This window comes from Candoia aspera, chromosome 12, assembly GCF_035149785.1.
Source record: "Candoia aspera isolate rCanAsp1 chromosome 12, rCanAsp1.hap2, whole genome shotgun sequence".
Classification (NCBI taxonomy): domain Eukaryota; kingdom Metazoa; phylum Chordata; class Lepidosauria; order Squamata; family Boidae; genus Candoia; species Candoia aspera.
Genome location: NC_086164.1, coordinates 16,778,347 through 16,799,036, shown reverse-complemented (window position 1 = coordinate 16,799,036; position 20,690 = coordinate 16,778,347). Strand labels below are relative to the sequence as shown.

Below are 20,690 nucleotides of genomic sequence, written 5' to 3'. Positions count from 1 at the left end.
GCTTTTAATGGGGATAGTTTTCAATGATGCTGAAGTCGAATTTGTGGTCAGCATTGCTGATTACATGTATCTCCTGCTACAAAATAGAGAAAAACCATGGCACTGATTTTCAGCGACTGTGCATTTAAATATATTCCAGGTGCCTCGGCTTGGAACTATAAGTGAAGTCCACACATCTTAAAGTTGCTAAGGTTGAGAAATACTGTCCTAAACTAAACCAAACTCAATATAAAAGGAACAGGGCTTCAATTATGTAGTTCTGATTGGGAACTTGCCTTTTTTCACTCACATACACACACACACACTTCTCATCCCATCATTAAGAGACCGGGTTAGTTTATTATTGTTAAATGGGATACCGCTAAACTGTGATAGAAGTAACTTGACTTTGACATCTCTGCTTATAAACACCTTTACTTTAGAATTAAAATACCAATTCACCTAATTTCGTATTCGGAATCAAAGACGCAAACTACAGCTGAATTCATTGTTCCAAAGTAACACAACACTGCTTTAAATTTCGCAAGACTAATCTCCAGTTGAAATACAGACACAAAACTGCGTGCACCACAGGAAAGTGGGTACAACAAACTGGCGATAACAAACAAATGTATTGCTTTACGGAAATTTGCTCACAAGTGTGCGTGTGCAAAAGCAGGCAAAATTGTATACACAAATGCCTGGATTCGAAGAAAGGTGCCCCAAAATTGTAGGAAGGTTTGGGCGAACATTAACAAAAATGCAAAAGTGACGAATGGAACAATTGAAGAAATGAGAAACGGAAAACCAGTAAATTTGTCCCTTCTAATCTGCTAGGCAGGGCCAGATTTCCTGGTGCTAAAGAGAACTTGGTGTATCTTTGAAATCCAAATGTTGGAAAGCAGATTGTGAAAGCCAAATGTCCCTAGTATTTTATCTGAGCACCGCAGGGTTTCAAGTGACACTTTGCATGTATCCTTCTGTTTGGGATTTGCAAGCTTTTAAATGGAAACGGCAAAAAGGAAAAAAAACCCTGCAGGTCTGCTCTTGTCTCTGTTAGACCCTTCTGAGTGGACTTTCTTAAGCAAGGCAGATGGCGTGTAAAACACTTGCTTCCATAACCAGTGAGGATTTCTGCACTAATTAAAGCGATTCAGCAGGAAAAGTGGGATTAGGATGAAAGGCCCGTAACTGATCCAGCTTGTACTTTATTTGAGGAGCTTTCTAAAGATTAAGCTTCTAAATTACCCAGGCAAATCTTTGCAAGGCAGAACCGCCACATGCCTGCTCTTCAAACTGACGCCACACACTTGGAACAGCAACATATTCATTCTTGTAATTGCGGCAAAGCCAGAATATAGCCCAAGCAGACTTCTCTGGGAGAAGGTCACCCCAAAACAGGCAGTCCTCGATGAACAGCGGTAATTGGGACTGGAATTTCCATTGCTAAATGACGTGGTCGTAAAGCGTGATGTCACACGACCACACCACTTAGTGACAAGAGTTGTTAAGTGCAACATCACATGGTCACCATTTGCAACCTTCCCCGCTGGCTTCCCCAGTGACTTTCCTTGTGGGAAGCCTGCAGGAAAGGCCGCAAATGGTGATCACATGACCGCGGGACACTGCGATGTCGAGCTGGGTGCCAAGCACCCGGATCACAATCACGTGAGACTGTCATAAATACGAGGGCCAGTCATACGTACTACTTATTCAGCACCGTCATAAGTTTGAACGATTGCTGAGTGAGTGGTCGTTAAGCGAGGACCACCTGTACATCTGGACAGACCCACGCTAAGGGCAGCTGAGGCAGAAGTAGTTTGCTTGATTCCTCTGAATAAAGCATGTGAATTCATTTATAACTCAAGACGTCAAAGGCTTACAGCAAATAAATATATCCCATTTGAATTTAGGGTACCTCTGGTGAAAGCTATCAGAGAAAGGAGAAGAAGCATTTTTTAGGAATGGGCATGCCCCCACCACTACCATCCCCAGGGTCCTCCTACAGAGAAGGCATGACCTAAAAGCCAACCCCAATCCAGTTTAGCGTAAGATATTCCATTGACGATGCCTCCTCCCTTCTAAGAAGCTGGACCGCCCCAACAAATCAGCCTCTCTCTGCACTCTGAAATTGGGCACCACGAGAAAGATGGGCCAGCAATTTCTTGGAAGCCGAAGTACAGGGGCAGCTGGGAGAACTGGGGCACAATGCCACCAAGGACCTTGCCCTCCAACCCCATTCCTGATTCAGCGGGTCTGGGGTCACAAGAAAAGCAGAATCCCACTAAAAAACTCAGCAGAGCCTAGACACACCACCAGCTACATGAAGCACTGACTTGCGTCAGGAAGCAAAGAAAGGCTGACAGGGATACACAACTGCAGGATTGCTCTTACTGGACCGGAGATCAACGAGATTGAGGCAGAGATAAGGATCTACTGATGATGACCAGGCACACTTCATCTTCGAATAGGCCAGAGGCATTCTTGCATCTGTGGCCTGATTGTCACACCCCTTTAATCATTGAGGCGACAGAACAAATTGACGTACTGTTCTGCAGAGAAGCACACTACTCCGTATTTTAGCCAGCGCATGCCAACTTTGACACAGTCACGCTCACTGTCTCCCAAATCCATTCATGATATCAGAAGTGACACACCACAGTTTCTAAAATCAAAGCCAGGCTAATCTTCTCCGTATTGTTCCAGGGTGGGAGGAGACAGCCAGACAGATGGTCAGTCAGTCAGCCAGGGTCAGTGACCCATAATAAAGTTTGACTGTGACTAAAGTCAGAGCCAGCAGTTTAGGTAAGTACACATCAAGTTAAAGTACACAATATGCAATTAATTGCAAGTTACAACCAGACCAGGAGATACTGCTATTAGGAGTCCTGCTGGAGGAAGAGGGGGATTATCATCACCCCCAATTGCTCCCTCCCTCCCAAATTTTTTTGAAGGAACCCAGTGTGGAAAGCATCAAAACTGTCTCCAAGCACACTTGTGCCACTCTAATGAATGCGCCACTACTCCTATAGCTTCAATTATAGAAAAGCAGCAAAGGGTGCGTGACATGCATTAGACAGAATATAACACGTTCACACATCACATTGTGCCCTTATTCGTGGCTTTATGATTTTGGACTTAGCACATTGTGCAAACCCAACCAACGGTGGTTTCTAAGCCTGGATTTATGGCTCTGGTCAGTCTGAGAACCTGGCCAATTGTGGCTTCTTTAGCAAGCCATGCTTAAAAAACCATGGCTTAGCATCTTGAGTGAAATGCAGCCAACTACTCTGCAGTCCAACCATCAGTAAGTGACTTACTTATTTATGTGTTTGATTTTTACCCCGCCTTTATTGCTTTTATAACTCAAGGCAGTGAACATACCGAATACTCCTTCCTCCTCCTATTTTCCCCACAACGGCAACCCTGTGAGGTGGATTGGGCTGAGAGGGAGGGACTGGCCCAAGGTCACCCAGCCAGCTTTCACGCCTAAGGCGGGACTAGAACTCACAGACTCCTGGTTTCTAGCTCAGCACCTTAACCACTAGACCAAACTGACTTAATTTTTCTTTCTTCTCCAGACCTGCAGAGAATCCTTGTGGACTCTGCTGTGTAGGTTTCACTACGATCCGCCTTAGCTGAATCCAAAGTAATCTGGTAGGAAATTTAATTGGTTATCTGATTTAAGATACCTAGCTGCTGATTTTTAAACTTCTGCCAAATGAGGATGTAGCTGCAGTTAGCTACTTAATGCATTCTTTTCAGTCACCATCATCAAGCCAGGATGTCTGCATTTAAAAAACATCCAACGCAGGGCCTAATCCAGCCCACCAAGACTCTAATGCTCTTCCCAGGCCGTAACCCACTCTTCAAACCCTCACCCAGCCTAGCAAACATTGATTTAGATGTAGCTGAGGAACACGGAGTATCTTCTAGCAACCTTAAGAGACAGAAGAGAAATCAAGTTTCTTGCCTTTCAAGGGATCCGACTGACATTTTCTCCCAGAAGGCTAACCTTAGTTTGGAAACGCTCCTACTGATGCGCCAAACAGCAACCTTTTCCTAAATATTTGCACAGAGACTTATTTTCAAAACTCTGAATGCTTAAAAGTGGGAAGAAAAGAAAAAATTGATCTAAGAGAAACCTACAAATTATCACCCTATAAAAGGAACCAAAATGTCTTCCGCATCCAGCCAAATTAGCTTCAGTCACTTTGGAGAGTGACTTTTTTTTAATTAGCTAAATACAAAAAACAAGGAAGAAATACAGAAAATCACAAACGGGGGGGTGTGAAAAAAAACCATACACAATGTATGTTTACAGACATACATTCATCAGTAAATTGAAGCCATGATTCATGGATCTTCACCCATTTTTAAACAAAATGTCCCACTTTAATTGCACCAAATTCTGCAGGGTGAAATTACAGGGGACATGGTAAGCAGCCCACATACATGAATACACAGAATTGATCTATATGCCGCCAAATCCTGTTCATTTGCAAATTTGTCCTGTTGATGTTGGTGCTGTGGTCTGCATCAAGGCATTCAAAGAAAGGCTTTGTAAAGGACTTCGTGAGAACATTCCTGCAATTGTTTTATTACTTCACACAAAAGACAAAGCACCAAAAGCCAATTAAAAACAACATCCCAAATTAGAAAAAAAAATACACCAAGTTGTGTTCTGTGCATTCAAAAATAAATAGTAATAAAAATAAAACTCCTCTGAAGCACATCAGATAGCCCTGAAATATAAGCCACTTTATTGATTATTTTGTTATTGCCTATTTGTGGCATGAAGAAAGTCCTCACTGAAAACAGAGCTATTTGCATTGACGACACTTCACTGTTAACAACCGTGTTTGGTCAAAGATCCTCGCGTTCTGTGATAACAAGGGCTGCCAATTCAGCACCATGCAATTATCACACGCGTACAACTTTTTTGCTGGATATTTACTTTTACACTGGACTCATAGGAAAGAAAGAAAGGGAGGGAGGGAGGGAGGGGAGGGGAGCCACCTTTGATGGAGACGCACTGCTAGGTCACGCACAAGATAGCACTCCACCAAAATTAAACCAGTCACCCCATGCCTTTGCAAGATGCAGGAACCCAGCTCCTCTCCAGTAGCAAGCTGAGATTGACTCACCAGTCGAGTGTTAACCACAGGAAACAGGAGAGCCAGGAGGGCCCCATTCAGCATGTGCATTTGCAACCTACCAAAAAAAAAATACAGTGTCACCTTTGCAGCGTAAGGACATCCATTTCAGGCACTCAGAACAGCTGCAGCTGGTTCTAAAAGAGGGTTGAACCATGGATTGCCATGAGAAGAATGAATCTGACTCATTCTTCTAAGGACCATCAATACACCCATCTCCTACCCGAAGGTCAGCTTGGAAACTGGCACCTTTGGCTGGGCTGGTGATGCTGTCTGAACTCCAAAACTAGCCATTTCCTCTACATTAAGCCTGGGTTCCCACATCGTACTAAACTGTGAAATGGTTGGCTGGCTTTGGTTTGCAGGATTGTGTGAGCCCAGCCACTGTGGTTTGTCAACACAAAGCAATGTGTGGAACCAGCCAATTGTGGGCTTTTCCAAAGCCTTGATTAAGAAAACTTTGGCTAGCATGCGTGATCCTTGCTTATATGTGACACTAAACTCTGAATTATGGTGTAGAAACCACACAATCTGGGTTCACATGATACAACCCAAAACAACTGTTTGGGGATGAGAGGGGGGGGATGCTCCAAAGCCCCCCAGGGAGAGTCTGCGGCTGAGGGGGGCCTAGAACTTGGGTCTTCCCACTGATAGTCTAGCACCTTCCCCACTGAGCCATGCTGGCTCTCATTAGAAAGCTGTGGCTCCTAAGGCTGTCCTGTTTGATCACAGGGTCTCCTTTTATACAACACGTGCCTAGCTCCTACAGCGAAGCTTGTCAATGCATGATGCAATGAGGGCGTTTATATCTCAGCTAGCTTGTCATGAAGCCTGAAGGTGATTAGGAATGCCTGGCCCAAGATCACCCAGCGGGCCTCCATGCCTAAGGGTGGACCAGAACCTGGTGTCTCTGCTCCTAGTCTAGCATCTTCACTGCTACACCCTGCACTGGCTCTCATAATCTCTACTTACTTTTTTTGGGTGGTTGGGAGGGATGCCTTTGAGTCAGTCTTGACTCCTGGCAACTGCCTGAACAAGTCCCTGCAGTTTCCTTGGCAAGGTTTTGGAAGTGGTTTGCCCTTGCTTGCGTCTAGGACTGAAAGAGAGTGACTGGTCAAAGGTCAGCCAGCTGGCAGGACTAGAACTCCTGATCTCCTGGTTTCTGGCCTGGTGCCTTAACCACTACGCTAACTGTTCTTTTTTTCACAAAAGGATACAATGAAGATCTGGAGAGGCTTTCAAGATTCATCAACAACCCTATATTTATTTATTTCTCAAATTTCTAACACCACCCATCTCCCCCCAAAAAGGGGGACTCGGGCGGTTTACAATAAAATCCACAATTAAAACCATAAAAATATAAATTACAATATAAACAGCCAATAAATAATGATAAATAATTACAAAATCCAAGGAGCGAGGATCTCATTCACTGGGGAGGGATCTACCACACCAGCCACCCCCAAGAAGAACTATTACTCCTCCCACCCCAGGCGAGGTGGCAGAACCAGGTCTTCAAATTCTTCCGGAAGGCCAGGAGCAAAGGGGCCTGCCTCACCTTCAGGGGCATATAAACAATATAACAATAAAGCAGCATTCCTGGATCGCAGCTGTGTCTGTGTCTTGATCTGGCTTACCACCAAGGGCTGACATTAAGGCAATAAATCCAACTTCATCCCTTCCTTTCTCTGAAGACCACATCCTCATATGTTCAAGGCTCAGTTAGCAAGATGGCTTTAAGAAGCACAGCCCTTTCCCAGGAAGGAGCCCAATTATATAGAATAAGATCTTCTTGCCATGGCAGATAAATTACTTAGATGAGTTACTCTCTGACACCAGTTTTAAACCTCAGGATGCCCACCTAGGGAATTCTTATTGTGTACCGCTATCAGAGGAAGCCAAATGGAGCATCCACAACACATGATGCCACCCCCAAGCCTTTGGGGTACCTCTGCCATCCCAAGTACTTCCAAAAGTTGTGACCCAATTGCAGTTGTTAATATAAGAAAAAGGGACATCCCTATTTAGGGGGAATCAAAAAACAGATCAACATGTAGAGCATGAAGGTAGAAAGGTGGGATAGAAATCAAATAATGAAGAAGAGAACCATCCACAGGTACAAACCACAGGTATCCACGTGGCTGGTCAATGTTCTTAAACATAAAGCATAGGCAACCGAGCCACAGAAGCAGTCATCAGTTAAACAATTATTTGTGTTAACTCACTTACCTGAATAGAATCATTGAGAAATGGCAGGGTGGACAAGCCAGTAGAAAAATCTGAAATTTAAACAAAAAAAGAATTAACTTCATGGTCTTTTTATTTATTTATATTCATAAACATGTAGAAAGAGAAACAGCATGCATGAATGATCCATGTTTTATTTTTTTAAACCACTGGATCGGAAGCTTAAAGCATGCAATGATTACTTATCAAATATTCCCTTAAGAATATATATTATTCTATGTTGACATCCAGGAGTAACTAACTTCATTTTGACAGGCAGCAATGATTATGCTCTAATCCAACATTGATGGTCCATTCCCACCTACCGATTCTCTCTCTCTCTCTCTCCTTCAGTTGTGCGAAAATCAGAACCAAGATTGAATGACTGATTAAGTCAACAAGCAAGCAAGCTAACAAAGATGACATCTTTCAAACAGTTCTTCTCTGCCACCTGTCAGAATGATCATCTAGGACAGACTTAAAAAGCAACACCTTCTTGGTATGAATGTACCTAGGCTATCAACCTCTAGATCAGGGGTCCCCAAACTCTTCAGCTCATTGAACCCTTCATGAAATTTCAGATGGTTCACTGACTACCATATTACTTTAACTAATAGAGCTATGAATAATAACAACAACATTGACCTTGGATAGTCCCATCGACCCTTGGGGGTTGATATTGACCACTTTGGGGAACCCTGATCTAAATAGTCAGGTACAGTCACAAATGAGTTTGGTGACCCATGTATTTCAGCCAAGAATGACCTAGTTTATTTATTTATTTATTTATATTTGTCAGCAGCACTCATCCAAAATGATTTGTCCTCATAAACGTAGCATGCCACCTCAACTTCATAGCTCATTCGAGGAAATGCAGAACTGGATCATCTGCATGAAATGGTTGTTCAGATCTCCAGCAAAGACGAATCCACAGTTCAGTGAGGCAACTGATTTTGTTGATCAAAATGGCTCTACTATTAAGAGAAGTCTTCTAATGTCAACCAGATTTACTCTTCCATAATTTAAGCCCAGCTGATCTAAAATAGTCTTCATTGGACTCTTTTTGTCAAACTCCTAGTTTCTTCACCCTCTGTGAGTTCATTCCAAATTAGTTATGACTTCCATAAAGTACAGGCCAGAAATGAATGTGGTCTGCCAGCTGCCAGCAATCACTGCCAAAAGAGACTCTATTTCTAAAGTCATATTTCTTTTAATTGTTCCCAAACTCTATTCCCTGAGGAGGACAAAATATGAGGTCCAAACATTATAGTAAGCTACAAGGCAGTTTGTTAGGTTTTGCCTTAGTATGTTGTGTAAACCCAATCTTTGAAGCTTCTTCAATGAACCATGAATTATTGAATAAAGACTGGTTGACACATTATGCTAAGCCATAGCTTTTTATCTACTGCAACCCACCCCTCCCTTGCCTCCATGGGGACCCATACAGGCCTCTCTGCTTCTCCAGAAGACCACCAACTTCTGAGCCTTCAGCCCTGCACCATGGCCTCCCTCCCAGCAATGTTATGCCTTCGGGTCCAGCAGGAAGAACACTGTTGACCTAAACAGATCCTACGGGTGAATATTCCTGGCTGATTGCGAGCTGCAGCCCCAGGGCTAAGAGTGGCTTACTGTCATTTTGGCAACCCAGCCTCCTTTACAGAACAGGGCAAGTGCAAAGGGCACTCTTGCTTCTCCTGCCAATGAAACCAAGCAGAGTGTCATGGCACCTGCCTTTTGGAAAAGTTAACAACCTGTTGCTTTTCTAGCTGAGTCAGCACTGCAGCCAAAGTACTTTTGCCCTGCTTCTTCTTTGTCAGAGCAGTTCAACTGTCCTTTGCCAAGGTCGGTAAGAGACAGACGGAATGGCGGGAGAAAACACCATCCAACCATTCAACGAAACCAAACACGCCACGTTAATTGTGTACTTTTAGGGCTGAGGCACGTAACTGAGAATGAGTCTTAAAAAAAACTGGATGCGGTTCTAACTTGAACAATCTGAGTAATGCAAACAAGTCTTTACAAAAAGGGATGCAATTCTAACTTGAACCATTTGAGTAATGCAAAAAGGAGAATACCTTATTAAGAAGAAAAAAGGTGCTGGCTGAAAGAAGTATTTGCCCAAGCCAGCTGAAGCTTAAAGGCATTTCATGACCCTTCTGGCAGTTTTATACCACAATGTGGAATTGTTAGTGCACCTGACAAAGTAACAAGATCCACAGGACTTGGCTGACTTGTGAAAAAAGGAGACACAAAAGAGAATTCTGCTCACTTTGGCCAGAACTTCCTGTTTACCTTATAAGCAGTTGTAAAAAACAAGGTGAAGGTGCTGGGCTAGGAAAGGGGAGACAGATTCTAGATCTCCCTCAGCCTCAGAAGCACTCTGGGGAACTTTGGGCCAGGCCAAAGTGCAAGATTGCGGTTGTGGAGGAAAATAGAGCCTTCAGCTCCTTAATGAAAGGCAGGATAGAAATCAAATAAACACGCAAACCATAATTGCTTGGGCTGTCACCACTTGCTGAATCCCAATCCATGGTTAACAAGCCACAATGGATGGATTTATGCACTTCAGTTAACCCAAAGAGAATGAACCACCTCTGGCTGAGGGCAAAGTCTGGATGAGCCTCACTATAAATACGCAGACTGCAGAAGTCAGCTCCACTGAGTTCAGCGGGAAAAGTTCCCTGCTAAGCCTGTGTAAGACTTGCAGTTGAAGGTTGCAGGTTTTTACCGTCTGCCCTATCTTTGGAAATGGCAAACCATTTGGCGAGGGTGCCCCTCACACACGGAAGTTAAACTTCAACAAAAAGATATTTAAGGTGAAAATAAGAGAGCTGTTTAACAAATAAAGATATGGGGGGGGGGGGAGAGGTTCTCTGACTTCATCAGAGTTACCTCATAACCAGCAAGAATAAATTATATGAAAACAAGCCATTAATAGCAAACACAAAGTTTCTTTCTTGTGGAGTCCTTGATGCTCTCTGAGCTTGGCGATTTGCTTGCAGATGCTTCATCACCTGATTAGGTAGCATCATCAGCGGAAGTGAGTGTGGGGTTTGCTCCACTGATATACAGTGGCTTGCCCTGCCAGTGGTGGTGGTGGTGGTGGGTGTTTTCTCCTTGGTCGTTCCTTGATTAGGGTATTCTTTCCTATTTGCTTACAGATAAACAAATAACTATATGATTTTCCTGTCTGTACTTTTTAAAGACAGGTTCTCCTAATTCTGTTCATGCCAAGTTTCTGGCAGAAAAACATTCATTTGGTAAATGCAGCCTTTCTCAACCTTCTGGCCCTGGAGGAACCCTTGAAATATTTTTCAGGCTGTGGGGAAGCCCTGAACATTCAGGCTCAAATAGAGGCCAGAAGTTACAAAATGATTCTATTCGTTTCATGGGTAGGCCTGTCTATATGCATGAACAGTGTTCTTAAACTAAAAATAAAGAATGAAAATTACCTGTTTAATGTGAAGTTGCCTGGATTTGAAATATTTTTTTAAATAAATCGTGATCTCCCAGGGAATCCCTAGTGACCCCTCGCAGAACCCAAGGGTGCCACGGAACCATGGTTGAGAAACCCCTGGGTTAATGAGCCGGGGAAGTGATCAAGTGTGCCAGGGTCGCAGAAGGCTGGCTGGCTTGCTTAAACCCCTGCAACAGGGAGTAACAGAAAACAAAGCATTGCCCTTTCCTTTTATGTGAATGCAGGTTCATGGCAGTCGCCAAGTTTCAGCCCCGGGTGGCCCACGGAAAGACCTCTTTGGGGAACTATGAAACTCCCCACGAGAAATTTCAAAGACACCCCCTGCCCCCTTCAAGCCCATTGTCTTCTCCAAAGCTGGGAGGGTGATTCGAGGTTTTGCCATAAAGACGCTACAGAGTCAGGCAGCCTGCCAAGCAGCAGCTGCTGCTGCTCAACCCTGAAATGTGGAGAAGGGACAAAGGTCAAAAGGAGTAACCAGGCCATTCCCGGGACACCAAGCTGCATTATTTCTGCCCCGCAGCTGCAAGAGAAAGCAAGGGAGGGAGGGCACCCAAAACTCATCCCTGTTGCTCTAGGAAAGAAGCCAGGGGTCTCTTTGCAATTTTGAGAACAGGTGGTGGGCCTGCTTGCAAACTGATGGGACTTCCATGAGCCGGCCACAAAACACCTGTTTGCAGAAGGAGCACCATCCTGTTAGTGTGCTGTGGTCCTCCCAAAGGCTCTGGGGCCCCAAGGCCCTGATGCAAATTAACACAGAAGCTAGAAATGGCTGTGTTGCTTTGCAGCAAGCCAGCTTCCCTAATTCCTTTTTCATTATTCTTATGAAGAGCATCAGATTTAGAACAGGTGGTGCTTCCACCCCAAACTGCAATGCCAGCCAAAGTAGAAAATGTTTAATTCTCCGCCTACCAAAATAGCACCAAATTCAGCAAAACCAAGCCCTGGGGGCTGCTAAGTCTGAAATTAATTAAGGGCTTCACTTGATTGGGACATTTGTGGCTTTCAACAGCCAAGGCTGTTTTCCATTGTTGAGCAGATATTAAAAACCCAACATTTGGGATGCGCAATTCCACAAGCAAGCAATCCTTGCTTGCAGGTTCTTCAACTTGAACACACATGTGGGACCTGCTTTTATATATAAAAGAATAAATCACCTCCAGAAGTTTTCACACACAAGCTGTCACTTAAGGGTTTTGCCAAAGCAGGGCGCTACTTATTTTAGGCTGCTATTTGCAAGACACGATGTACCTGTGAATCATTTTTATTTTGCCGTTTTTGCAAAACAACGCACCAGCACAACTGCATCTCATAATGGCTGACTGGAAATAGCGAGGAGTTATTTTAAAATGTCAAAGTGGAGCAGGTTCTTGGAAACTATTTTTTAATATTTTGGTGGCAACTACAGTGAGTAGGCACTTTGTGTAAAGGAGAACTTCCCCCAACCAAGGGGAAATGACAACTCTGCAGTTAGAAAATATCCTATACACAGTCCCTCTTTTTCTAGAAACGCACTTATTTCTAAAATATGAGTCCCCCAAAGCAATTGTGTATATGATTAATCATTGAGAAAAATGGAAAAGAACTGGCTGGAATTTTTTGGATTGTAGGGAATAGTTACATTGTAGATTTCAGTTTGGAAAGATTGCACAAGGTGGTTACTTCTTGCAAAACGAGTCAGAGAGAGTAGGCAATGGAATTATTATTTAATTAAAAATGAATCTAGGACAGACGTAGGCAAGGCATCCCTGTGTCTGCCTGCCAACATCAGCAAAAATTAAATTAAAACTATTCAGACATCTTGGGAGCTCATAACATCTTGCAAGGTGTATTTATTTATTGATTGACTGAATTCATATCAGGTGAGTCCAGGCAGCTCACAACAATCTAATTAGATTTCCATGATCTAATGCAAGACTTTATCTCTTTGCTCAAGAAATTAAAATGTGTGGAGTCTTGGTAGTTTCTTGTGCAAACCTAGTAAAGGTAAAGGTTTCCCTTGATATTAAGTCCAGCCGTGTCCGGCTCTAGGGGGCGGTGCTCATCTCCGTTTCAAAGCCAAAGAGCCGGCGTTTGTCCGTAGACACTTCCATGGTCATGTGGCCGGCATGACTAAGTGGAATGCCATTACCTGCCCGCCAAAGTGGTACCTATTAATCTACTCACATTTGCATGTTTTCAAACTGCTCAGTTGGCAGGAGCTGGGACAAGCAACGGGAGCTCACCCCGTCGTGCAGATTCAAACCGCCAACCTTCCAATCGGGAAGCTCAGCAGCTCAGCGGTTTAACCCGCAGTGCCACCGCAATCATACTTGGCCAGTATCGTATCGTATCGTATTGTATTGTATCCAATCCTCTATCTTTCCAACATACGTAACTGTACAAATCTGAACAATGCCTGCCCAGGGCACTGTGTTTCTTGCATTAAATGCACCAAAAGACACCATAAGGTAAAGGTAAAGGTTTCCCTTGACATTAAGTCCAGTCGTGTCCGACTCTAGGGGGCGGTGCTCATCTCCGCTTCAAAGCCGAAGAGCCGACATTTGTCCATAGACACTTCCTCCGTGGTCATGTGGCCGGCATGACTAAATGGAACGCCGTTACCTGCCCGCCAAAGCTGTACCTATTAATCGACTCACATTTGCATGTTTTCGAACTGCTTGGTTGGCAGGCATGACATTTTAGCCATTTCTTCTTATTATTATTATTTTGGGGCAGGGGTCCCTTGACCACCCCCTTTCTGAGATGACCCCCCACAAAAAATCCAAAATTCGAGCTACAACTTTCCTTTTAATCTGAAGTTTCTAAACAGCCTTGAAATGTATCATCTTCTTGTTCTCTTTCTTAAGCCAAACTCCACCCCGTCTTGGTCCTGTATTATCTAATCTCATTTCTGCAGATTTTCCTGGGCTTCTCTCTGGCTTCTGGTTTACTCAAGGACTGGAACCGAACCCAGTCCTTCCAAGATTTGGTCTTCTGCACATTAGCACAACCAAGGTCTCCAGCTGCTGCAATATTATATTCCAACTATATTGTGAAGAAATATCTCGCCTGAGTTGAGCTTAACTTCTGGCGACTCCATAGACACACTCACTCAGCTCTTAGCAATAATATGGAAAGGCTTCAGCATGGCCATTTTCTAGAATTTTTTTTAACTTCTGTCTAGTCCAGTGTTTCTCAAACTTGGCCACTTTAAGATGTGTGGACTTCAACTCCCAGAATTCCCCAGCCAGTAGGTGTCTGTTGGACTAGTCTATTGCCCTGGGATCTTCTTGGTGGTTCCCATCCAAGTATGAATGAAGCCCAAGCCTACTTAGCTTTCTGTGGTCAGCCAAGGTTGGCAACATGCAGCCAAGGGATATGGCTCAAAATCATCTGGAGAAAGATTTCATACCTGAATTGTGAGTTTTGCACATTAAAGAGCCAATTTGGTATAGTGGTGAAAGTGCTGGACTAGAAACTGGGAGACGAGTTTTAGCCCAGCCTTAAGCACGGAAGCCAGTTGAGGGACTTGAGGCCAATCCCTTTCTCTCAGCCCAACCCACCAAACAGCATCTCTGTTTTGGGGAAAATAGGAGGTGGGAGTATTACATATACTGCCTTGAGTTACATCTCATAAAAAATTGGAAAAAAAATTAAATTAGGGTGGCTACTTAGCTCAGCATCTGTATTATATTCACTCCCAAATTTCAGGAGCTACTTACAAACTCCAGGAGGGGCCCTTCTCAACCTCACAGGGCCACGCTCCCCACCTGACCTGCTTTCACTGGCCTCTCACTTTACAAAAGGGGAAAAAACCCTGCATGATCTCCCAAATTTCACTACACTTCACTCATGATTTTTTGTCCTTCAGGAGACCCCTTTTCAAGTTCTGGTTTCAACTAAGCAACTGTAAACCACGCTGCGATTCCCTCTGAAGGTGGAAACAGTGCTTTAGAAAACACTTGCAAAACACGTCAGCGCAGAAGCATACCCACGGCTTTTGAATGGCACTTGACAGCTCTTACGAGCATACAGGCTCCCTTTTGTTGCCCTGGCACATTTCTTACAGGGTGCATTTACAAAAGTCAACAATCTCCTTTTTCTTTCCACTATTTTCAGAAGAGGAGGAGGAGGAGGAAAGTGTTTTTGGGAAACCAGAGGAAGCAGTCGGATTACTTAGCAGAAAGCCAGTTCCTCCCTTAATTTTAACAAGAAGAATGCCCAAATAGGTATATAAATTCAGATAAAGCCAAGGTACCCATAAGCACATCTGTCACTTGGACAGCGCCTAGCCTACCCCTCCCCTTGTCAGTTTCAGATCTCCCCTCAGTCTGGGTTCTTTAGATAACTTTTAAGTGAAACTGAAAGTGTTTCTGCTTGGGCCAAGGCTTGCTTTCATTTTCCTTGGTGGTGGTAGATTTTTATCTTATCCATTCACAGTTTTTTGTTGCTGTTGTTGTTGCTACAGTGTATTTTTTTTCTGGCTTTAGCAAAGGAATTTGCTGTTGGTATGTTTCAAAGATGCCTTGCGTTGTTACTTACTCAATAAAACACGGTAAACATTAAAGAAAACAGAAGGATGAGGATGTTATTATACATAGCACAGCAAGGCAAATACAAACACTTAGAGCAATGTTTCTCCAGCTGAGCATCTTTAAGATGTTGGACTTCAACTCCCAGAATTCCCCAGCCAGCATGAATTCTGGGAGTTGAAGTCCACACATCTTAAAGTCGCTGAGCTTGAGAAACACTGGTTTAGAGTATGGTTTTTAAAGTTTACATTAATAGGTACTGCAAATCAGTCAGAGAATGAAGAAGAGCAAAGTCAGAAATTAATTATTTACCTATATTGCTTTTAAGGATGTTTTTCCTTTTCTTTTTTTCCTCCTTTTTTAACATTTATAAATAACAAGAGAGTGGAGATTTTGCTATTAAGCTCAAAAAAGTGTGTGTGTGTGTGTAATATCATGAAAACATCTCAATGTATTCTGCTTGGTATCTCTTATTAATGTTATATGGAGCATTATTTGTCTAACTTCAAGAATTATCTATCCGTCTATAGATAGTAACTTTTTTGAAAATATATCTTTGTTTTTATGCTGGTCTTTGACTGTAATAAAGATTCAGCATCTTTGTTTTAAATTAAAAAATAAAAAAGGAAGTTATTCTCCCAGTGAAATTGCTAGAAATGATTATGCTCGGAAAAGTATATTGAAGGCACATTGAACTGATCATGCTGGAATAAGGCTCAGTGGGATAAAGACATCCTAATCTTCAGGGCACTTGAGATTTTGTTTTAAGAAAATACCTGAAATATTAGGATTACAGCAGGGTGAGCAAACTATTGATTATGATAACTACAAACTACCATTCCCTTACTTTTGTAGATGGGCCTCCTGGCACCTGGAGTTCATCAACATCTGGAGGCCCCATCACTGAACTTTATTAATGGGCGGCCAGATTTGCTTGTAGCATCATCTACACCAGAGGGAGAACCATCTTTTACTCTCCTGACCTGTTGGATTTCACCTCCCATCAGCCCCAAACAACAGGATCAATGGCAAGGGATTGTGAGATCGGTAGTCTCAAAACTCAAACCCTTAGCCTCGTTAGTCAGTCTTGGCAACTTCCAGATGTGTGGCCTTCAACTCCCAGAATTCCCTGACATGGCCATTCCTATGGGAGTTGATATCTACACATCACCAAAGCTGGGAAACTGTTCTCCACCATAAATGCTCCCTTGGCAGAAATGGGGGGAAAAAACCCTTTATATAAACCTTTTTCAAGAACCTCCATTTTTAGTTTGGATTATTATTATTTCTTTACATTATTAGGACACCTCCCTTTATCCTCAAGGTTGCTCAGACCAACACACACAAAACAAAGTCTTCAAAATAATCGATAAAACTATCTAAGTAACCTATACAACCCAGTTGTTCAAATCAATCAACTAATCAAATTATTTGGCATATTCCATCCAAGGACCTGATTTCTGGTAAAGTAGTAAAATATCACACCATTTCAAGTGAACAGTCCTATGGACAGAGCGAGTAGCAACAACTCTACGGATCCAGTCCCAAAATTTAGGAGCACCTTCCCACCAAACTGCAGCAGGGGTGGTTGGAAGTAGCTCTGGTGGCCACAAAAATGCGGTTTGAATGCCACTGTCCAACATGGGGCTTCAGGTGGCCCATCCCTCTTATATTTCACTGCAGTCTCAACTCCTTCAGAACCCAGAATTTAATCTTCCTATTTCCACATCTTTTTTGTCCTTGCATCACTTTCCAGCCAGGCCAAGTCCTAATCATGGACAGTTCAACTATCACCAAGTTAAGACTAAAACAAACTCCAAGCTTGTTTATCTTCACGCCCTTTCCCACCAATCTCCCTTTTGCCTCACAGTTCTGTTTGGTTTTATGCACTGGGTAACAATGACTTTTTCTGCTCAACCTAAAAGCCAACATACCCTGGAGATTCTGATTGGACCAATGAAAATGATTTTACTAACAATATGGGCTCTGGATGTCATACATTCCCCACTGGAAAACAGAACGTTGGCTGAAATATCCGCTGGTAAAACTTTAAAAGCCCATGTGCCTCCTTACTTAAAGAAATGTTGTTGCTAGAAAAATAGTATGAAAAAAAACCATCTGCTAGCTTTCCTTTCCCCGAACAATGGAGCGCAATGTGGCTTCCCAAGGGTCCACCTCTCCTGAAACTTGGCTTAGCATCTCTCGAGGGTCTCCAAAAGGCTATTACGATGACCACCAAAGTGTCATTTTAACCAAGACAGAAAGGAGAAATAATTAAACACCAGGGGAGTAGTCATATTAACTGCATTTAACTTAACTTGAAGCTTAAATGGAAATTAAAATCACAGCTGGTGCCTTGCTCTGCCCCACTCCCCATGTTGTCCTAATTCTGCTCCTTTCTGGAAAGCATCCCCCCCCCATTTCTGAAACATTGCTCCAACAAGACAACATGCAACACCTCGCTCCAAAAAACAGCTGTAAATCACTGTTGTGGATAAAGATAAACCATCTAACAAGAGGCCATGTGCTCACTGGGTCCTTAACGGAGAGGTTAGGGATATTTTCACTGGCTTCAGGGGATCCAGAAGGTTTGGTCAAAAGAGTCAAGATGTGCATTGTTGCACGTATAAAACAGGCAGAGCTTCAAATGCACCATCACGAGTGCCATGGAGAGCCAGTCTGGTCTAGTGGTTAAGGTGCTGGGCTAGAAACCAGGAGGCTGTGAGTTCTAGTCCCGCCTTGGGCACGAAAGCCGGCTGGGTGACCCTGGGCCAGTCCCTCTCTCAGCCCAAGAGCCAATCAGGTGTGGTATGAGAGTTCTAGTCCCGCCTTAGGCATGAAAGCCGGCTGGGTGACCTTGGGCCACTCCCCCTCTCTCAGCCCAAGAGCCAATCAGGCGTGGTAGGAGAGTTCTAGTCCTGCCTTGGGCATGAAAACCGACTGGGTGACCTTGGGCCAGTCCCTCTCTCTCAGCCCAACTCGGTGCAATGTAGACTAGTCTCCTTGTGGTGCACTCCGGGCAACATGACTTGTCACGGCTAAATAGTCTACACATCTGGCTGCTGGACCTCACCAGGATTTCCCAGCAAGGAAAAAAAAGCAGCATGAACACCGAACTGTTATGCCGTACGATTTAATTAAAAAAAATAATGCCATTTTGACTTTTTTGACCATGCCCTCTGGACACCCCTGACTGGTTTCTAAGGTTTTAACATACTGGTTTTTTTAATCTAAGAGAGTTAGATAATCAAATGGAATTTGTGGCTCGTCTACTTCCTCATCATGCATTGTACAAGCGCCTTGGGGCAAATACTTGGCGATCTGTATCTCTGATTGCAATCTGTGGTGATGGAGGAGTGGGATAACCCCTTATCACAAACTTAAAGGCATCTGGTAACATTCAACTCACATTCCCAGGTTACAGATTTAACTGTGGGAGACATCAGACCACAGACTCCGCGTACTAGTCCTGAATGGAAGGTGGCTTGTTGTCTTTTGGAAGCCCAGAAAAGAGATTTGGATTCTCTCAAGTATTTGTTGAGTATGTTGGATCCGGTCTTGTTTGTTTCACCTTTTCGTAACCTAGCCTAGCCTGTCTGCTAGAGAGAGATAGCAACACCAATTTAAAAATAAACATCAGCATGCTAAAAAGCAGGGGAGGGCAAAGGAATTCTTGGCTAAAATAAAAACGGGCTCCTGTTTGGATGCCAATGATCATGACACTTCCTTGTCCATCTTTCCACAGCCTTGCCTAACTTGGTCTAGGTAGCTGGGGCTGATGGTACTTGTAGTTCAAATGATCTGGAGGAACACACTTTGCCACCCAGCCCCTTACCTGCATCATCGTAGCCAGATGGCAAGGGTTGAGCAAGTAGATGACAGTCCTGGAAGCAAACTTGAATCCCACTTCAAGCCCAAAAGTCAGGCAAAGGGCCACCAGCAAGAAGTTCTTGCCCCAGCTTTCCTCCTTGACCCGGGACTGAGCCAAGAGGTCGGCGGCCTCCTTGGCTGTGGACCGTCCAATCTTCCGCAGAGAGAACATGATCTCCAGGATCCCCACGGCCAGGAAGACCACGCTCTCCAGCAGGCGCTGCTGCCAAGGGAGGAAGGCTGCGCACTGGGGGCCACCATTGCCTTCGAAGCTGGGGTCCACCCCCCCATACATCCAGTCCATCAGGTTGGAGAAGCTGTAGCGGCTCATGGCGCAGGGGTCCTCCCCGCTCTGCCGGAGTGGGAGCCGGGGGGAGTTAGAGAAGATCAAAGCGAGGACACTGTCCAGGGGGCGAACCATGAAATGCCAGGAGACCGTTCTCCACTGGCCGGCCGGCCGCCCACTTCCCTTTCACAAGCCAGGACAAAGGGTCAGTGGTGCTTCGGAAGCTCCCAGGGCAGGGTGGGGGGAGAACCTGGGAAGAAAAGGAGGAAAACCTACCTTAGCAGAGGACCCTTCCTGGTTCCCCTTTCCCCAGCCTGGTACCACCAACCCCCAAACCAGTTTTGAGGGCAGCCCAGTTTGGGACTGTTTGGACTACACCTCCCACCCCCACCCGCAAACATCCCAGCCATGCGAGCACTCTGAGTAGCCGCTTCCCCCACCCCAAATCCGGCTGTCCAAACTCTCACAGTTGCTGGCTGATGAACCTGATGGGGTGCAGTCCGCCTTTCACAACGCCCCTGCGAGGGAGGGCACTTCGGGAGCAGCGGGGAAGGGAGAGGCAGGGGGAAAGGGGGGCAGAAAAAAAGGAGGGCGAGACCCTCCACCTGTCGTCCTGCCAGCGCCTCGGGGGCCCGGGGAAGACTCTCCACCCCCCTGCCCGTCTTTCCTCGAAGCTGCCCCCACCCAATGCCCGGGGGAGGGGAGGGGAGAGGAGGGGACCCTCCCCTGCCCGGGCTGCCTCCCCCCGCGCGCTCCCTCCGGCCTCGCAGCACCTCGAGCCAAGCGGGGAAGCGGGGGCGACCCCCGGGGAACCGCGTCGCGCTCTGCCTTCCCAGCCCGGCGGGGACTGCGTGGGGCTCGCCCGCCTCCCGGGTCTAGCCGGGGACTCAACAATGTCGCCACGCCGCGCTCCGCTCGGCTCCGCTCTGCCTCCGCCAGCCGAGCAGCATCCCCCGCCGACGCGCTGGGCTCGCCAGACCAGCGGCCGGGGCGCTCGAGATTGGCTGCGCGGGGCATCCGCTCCGCCCCTCGGAAGGCGGCTCTTGCGGGCCGGGGAGGGCGGGAGGCGGCCGCACTTGCGCGGCCGCTGGGAGGGGGGGCTCCACCCGCGCCCCCCGCGCCCAGCCAGCCAGCAGCTCGGGGAACCGGGCTGGGCGAGCGCGCGCGCGCCGGGAGGGCTCGGC

General features: G+C 45.2%; 2 protein-coding genes across 2 annotated transcripts in view; both read right to left on the bottom strand.

Moving 5' to 3' along the window:
* Window positions 1-19,632, bottom strand: part of TMEM164 (transmembrane protein 164) — a 33,646-nt gene extending 14,014 nt beyond the window's left edge. The window contains exons 1-3 of the mRNA XM_063313634.1: window positions 19,186-19,632; window positions 7,365-7,414; window positions 5,127-5,193 (exon numbers count right to left, since the gene is read on the bottom strand). Coding sequence (XP_063169704.1) covers window positions 5,127-5,193; window positions 7,365-7,414; window positions 19,186-19,551 — 483 coding nt within the window. The 5' untranslated portion in view covers window positions 19,552-19,632. The remainder of the gene's footprint in view (window positions 1-5,126; window positions 5,194-7,364; window positions 7,415-19,185) is intronic.
* Window positions 1-20,690, bottom strand: part of COL4A5 (collagen type IV alpha 5 chain) — a 669,904-nt gene that overhangs the window by 304,616 nt on the left and 344,598 nt on the right. The gene's annotated exons all lie outside the window — the stretch shown is intronic.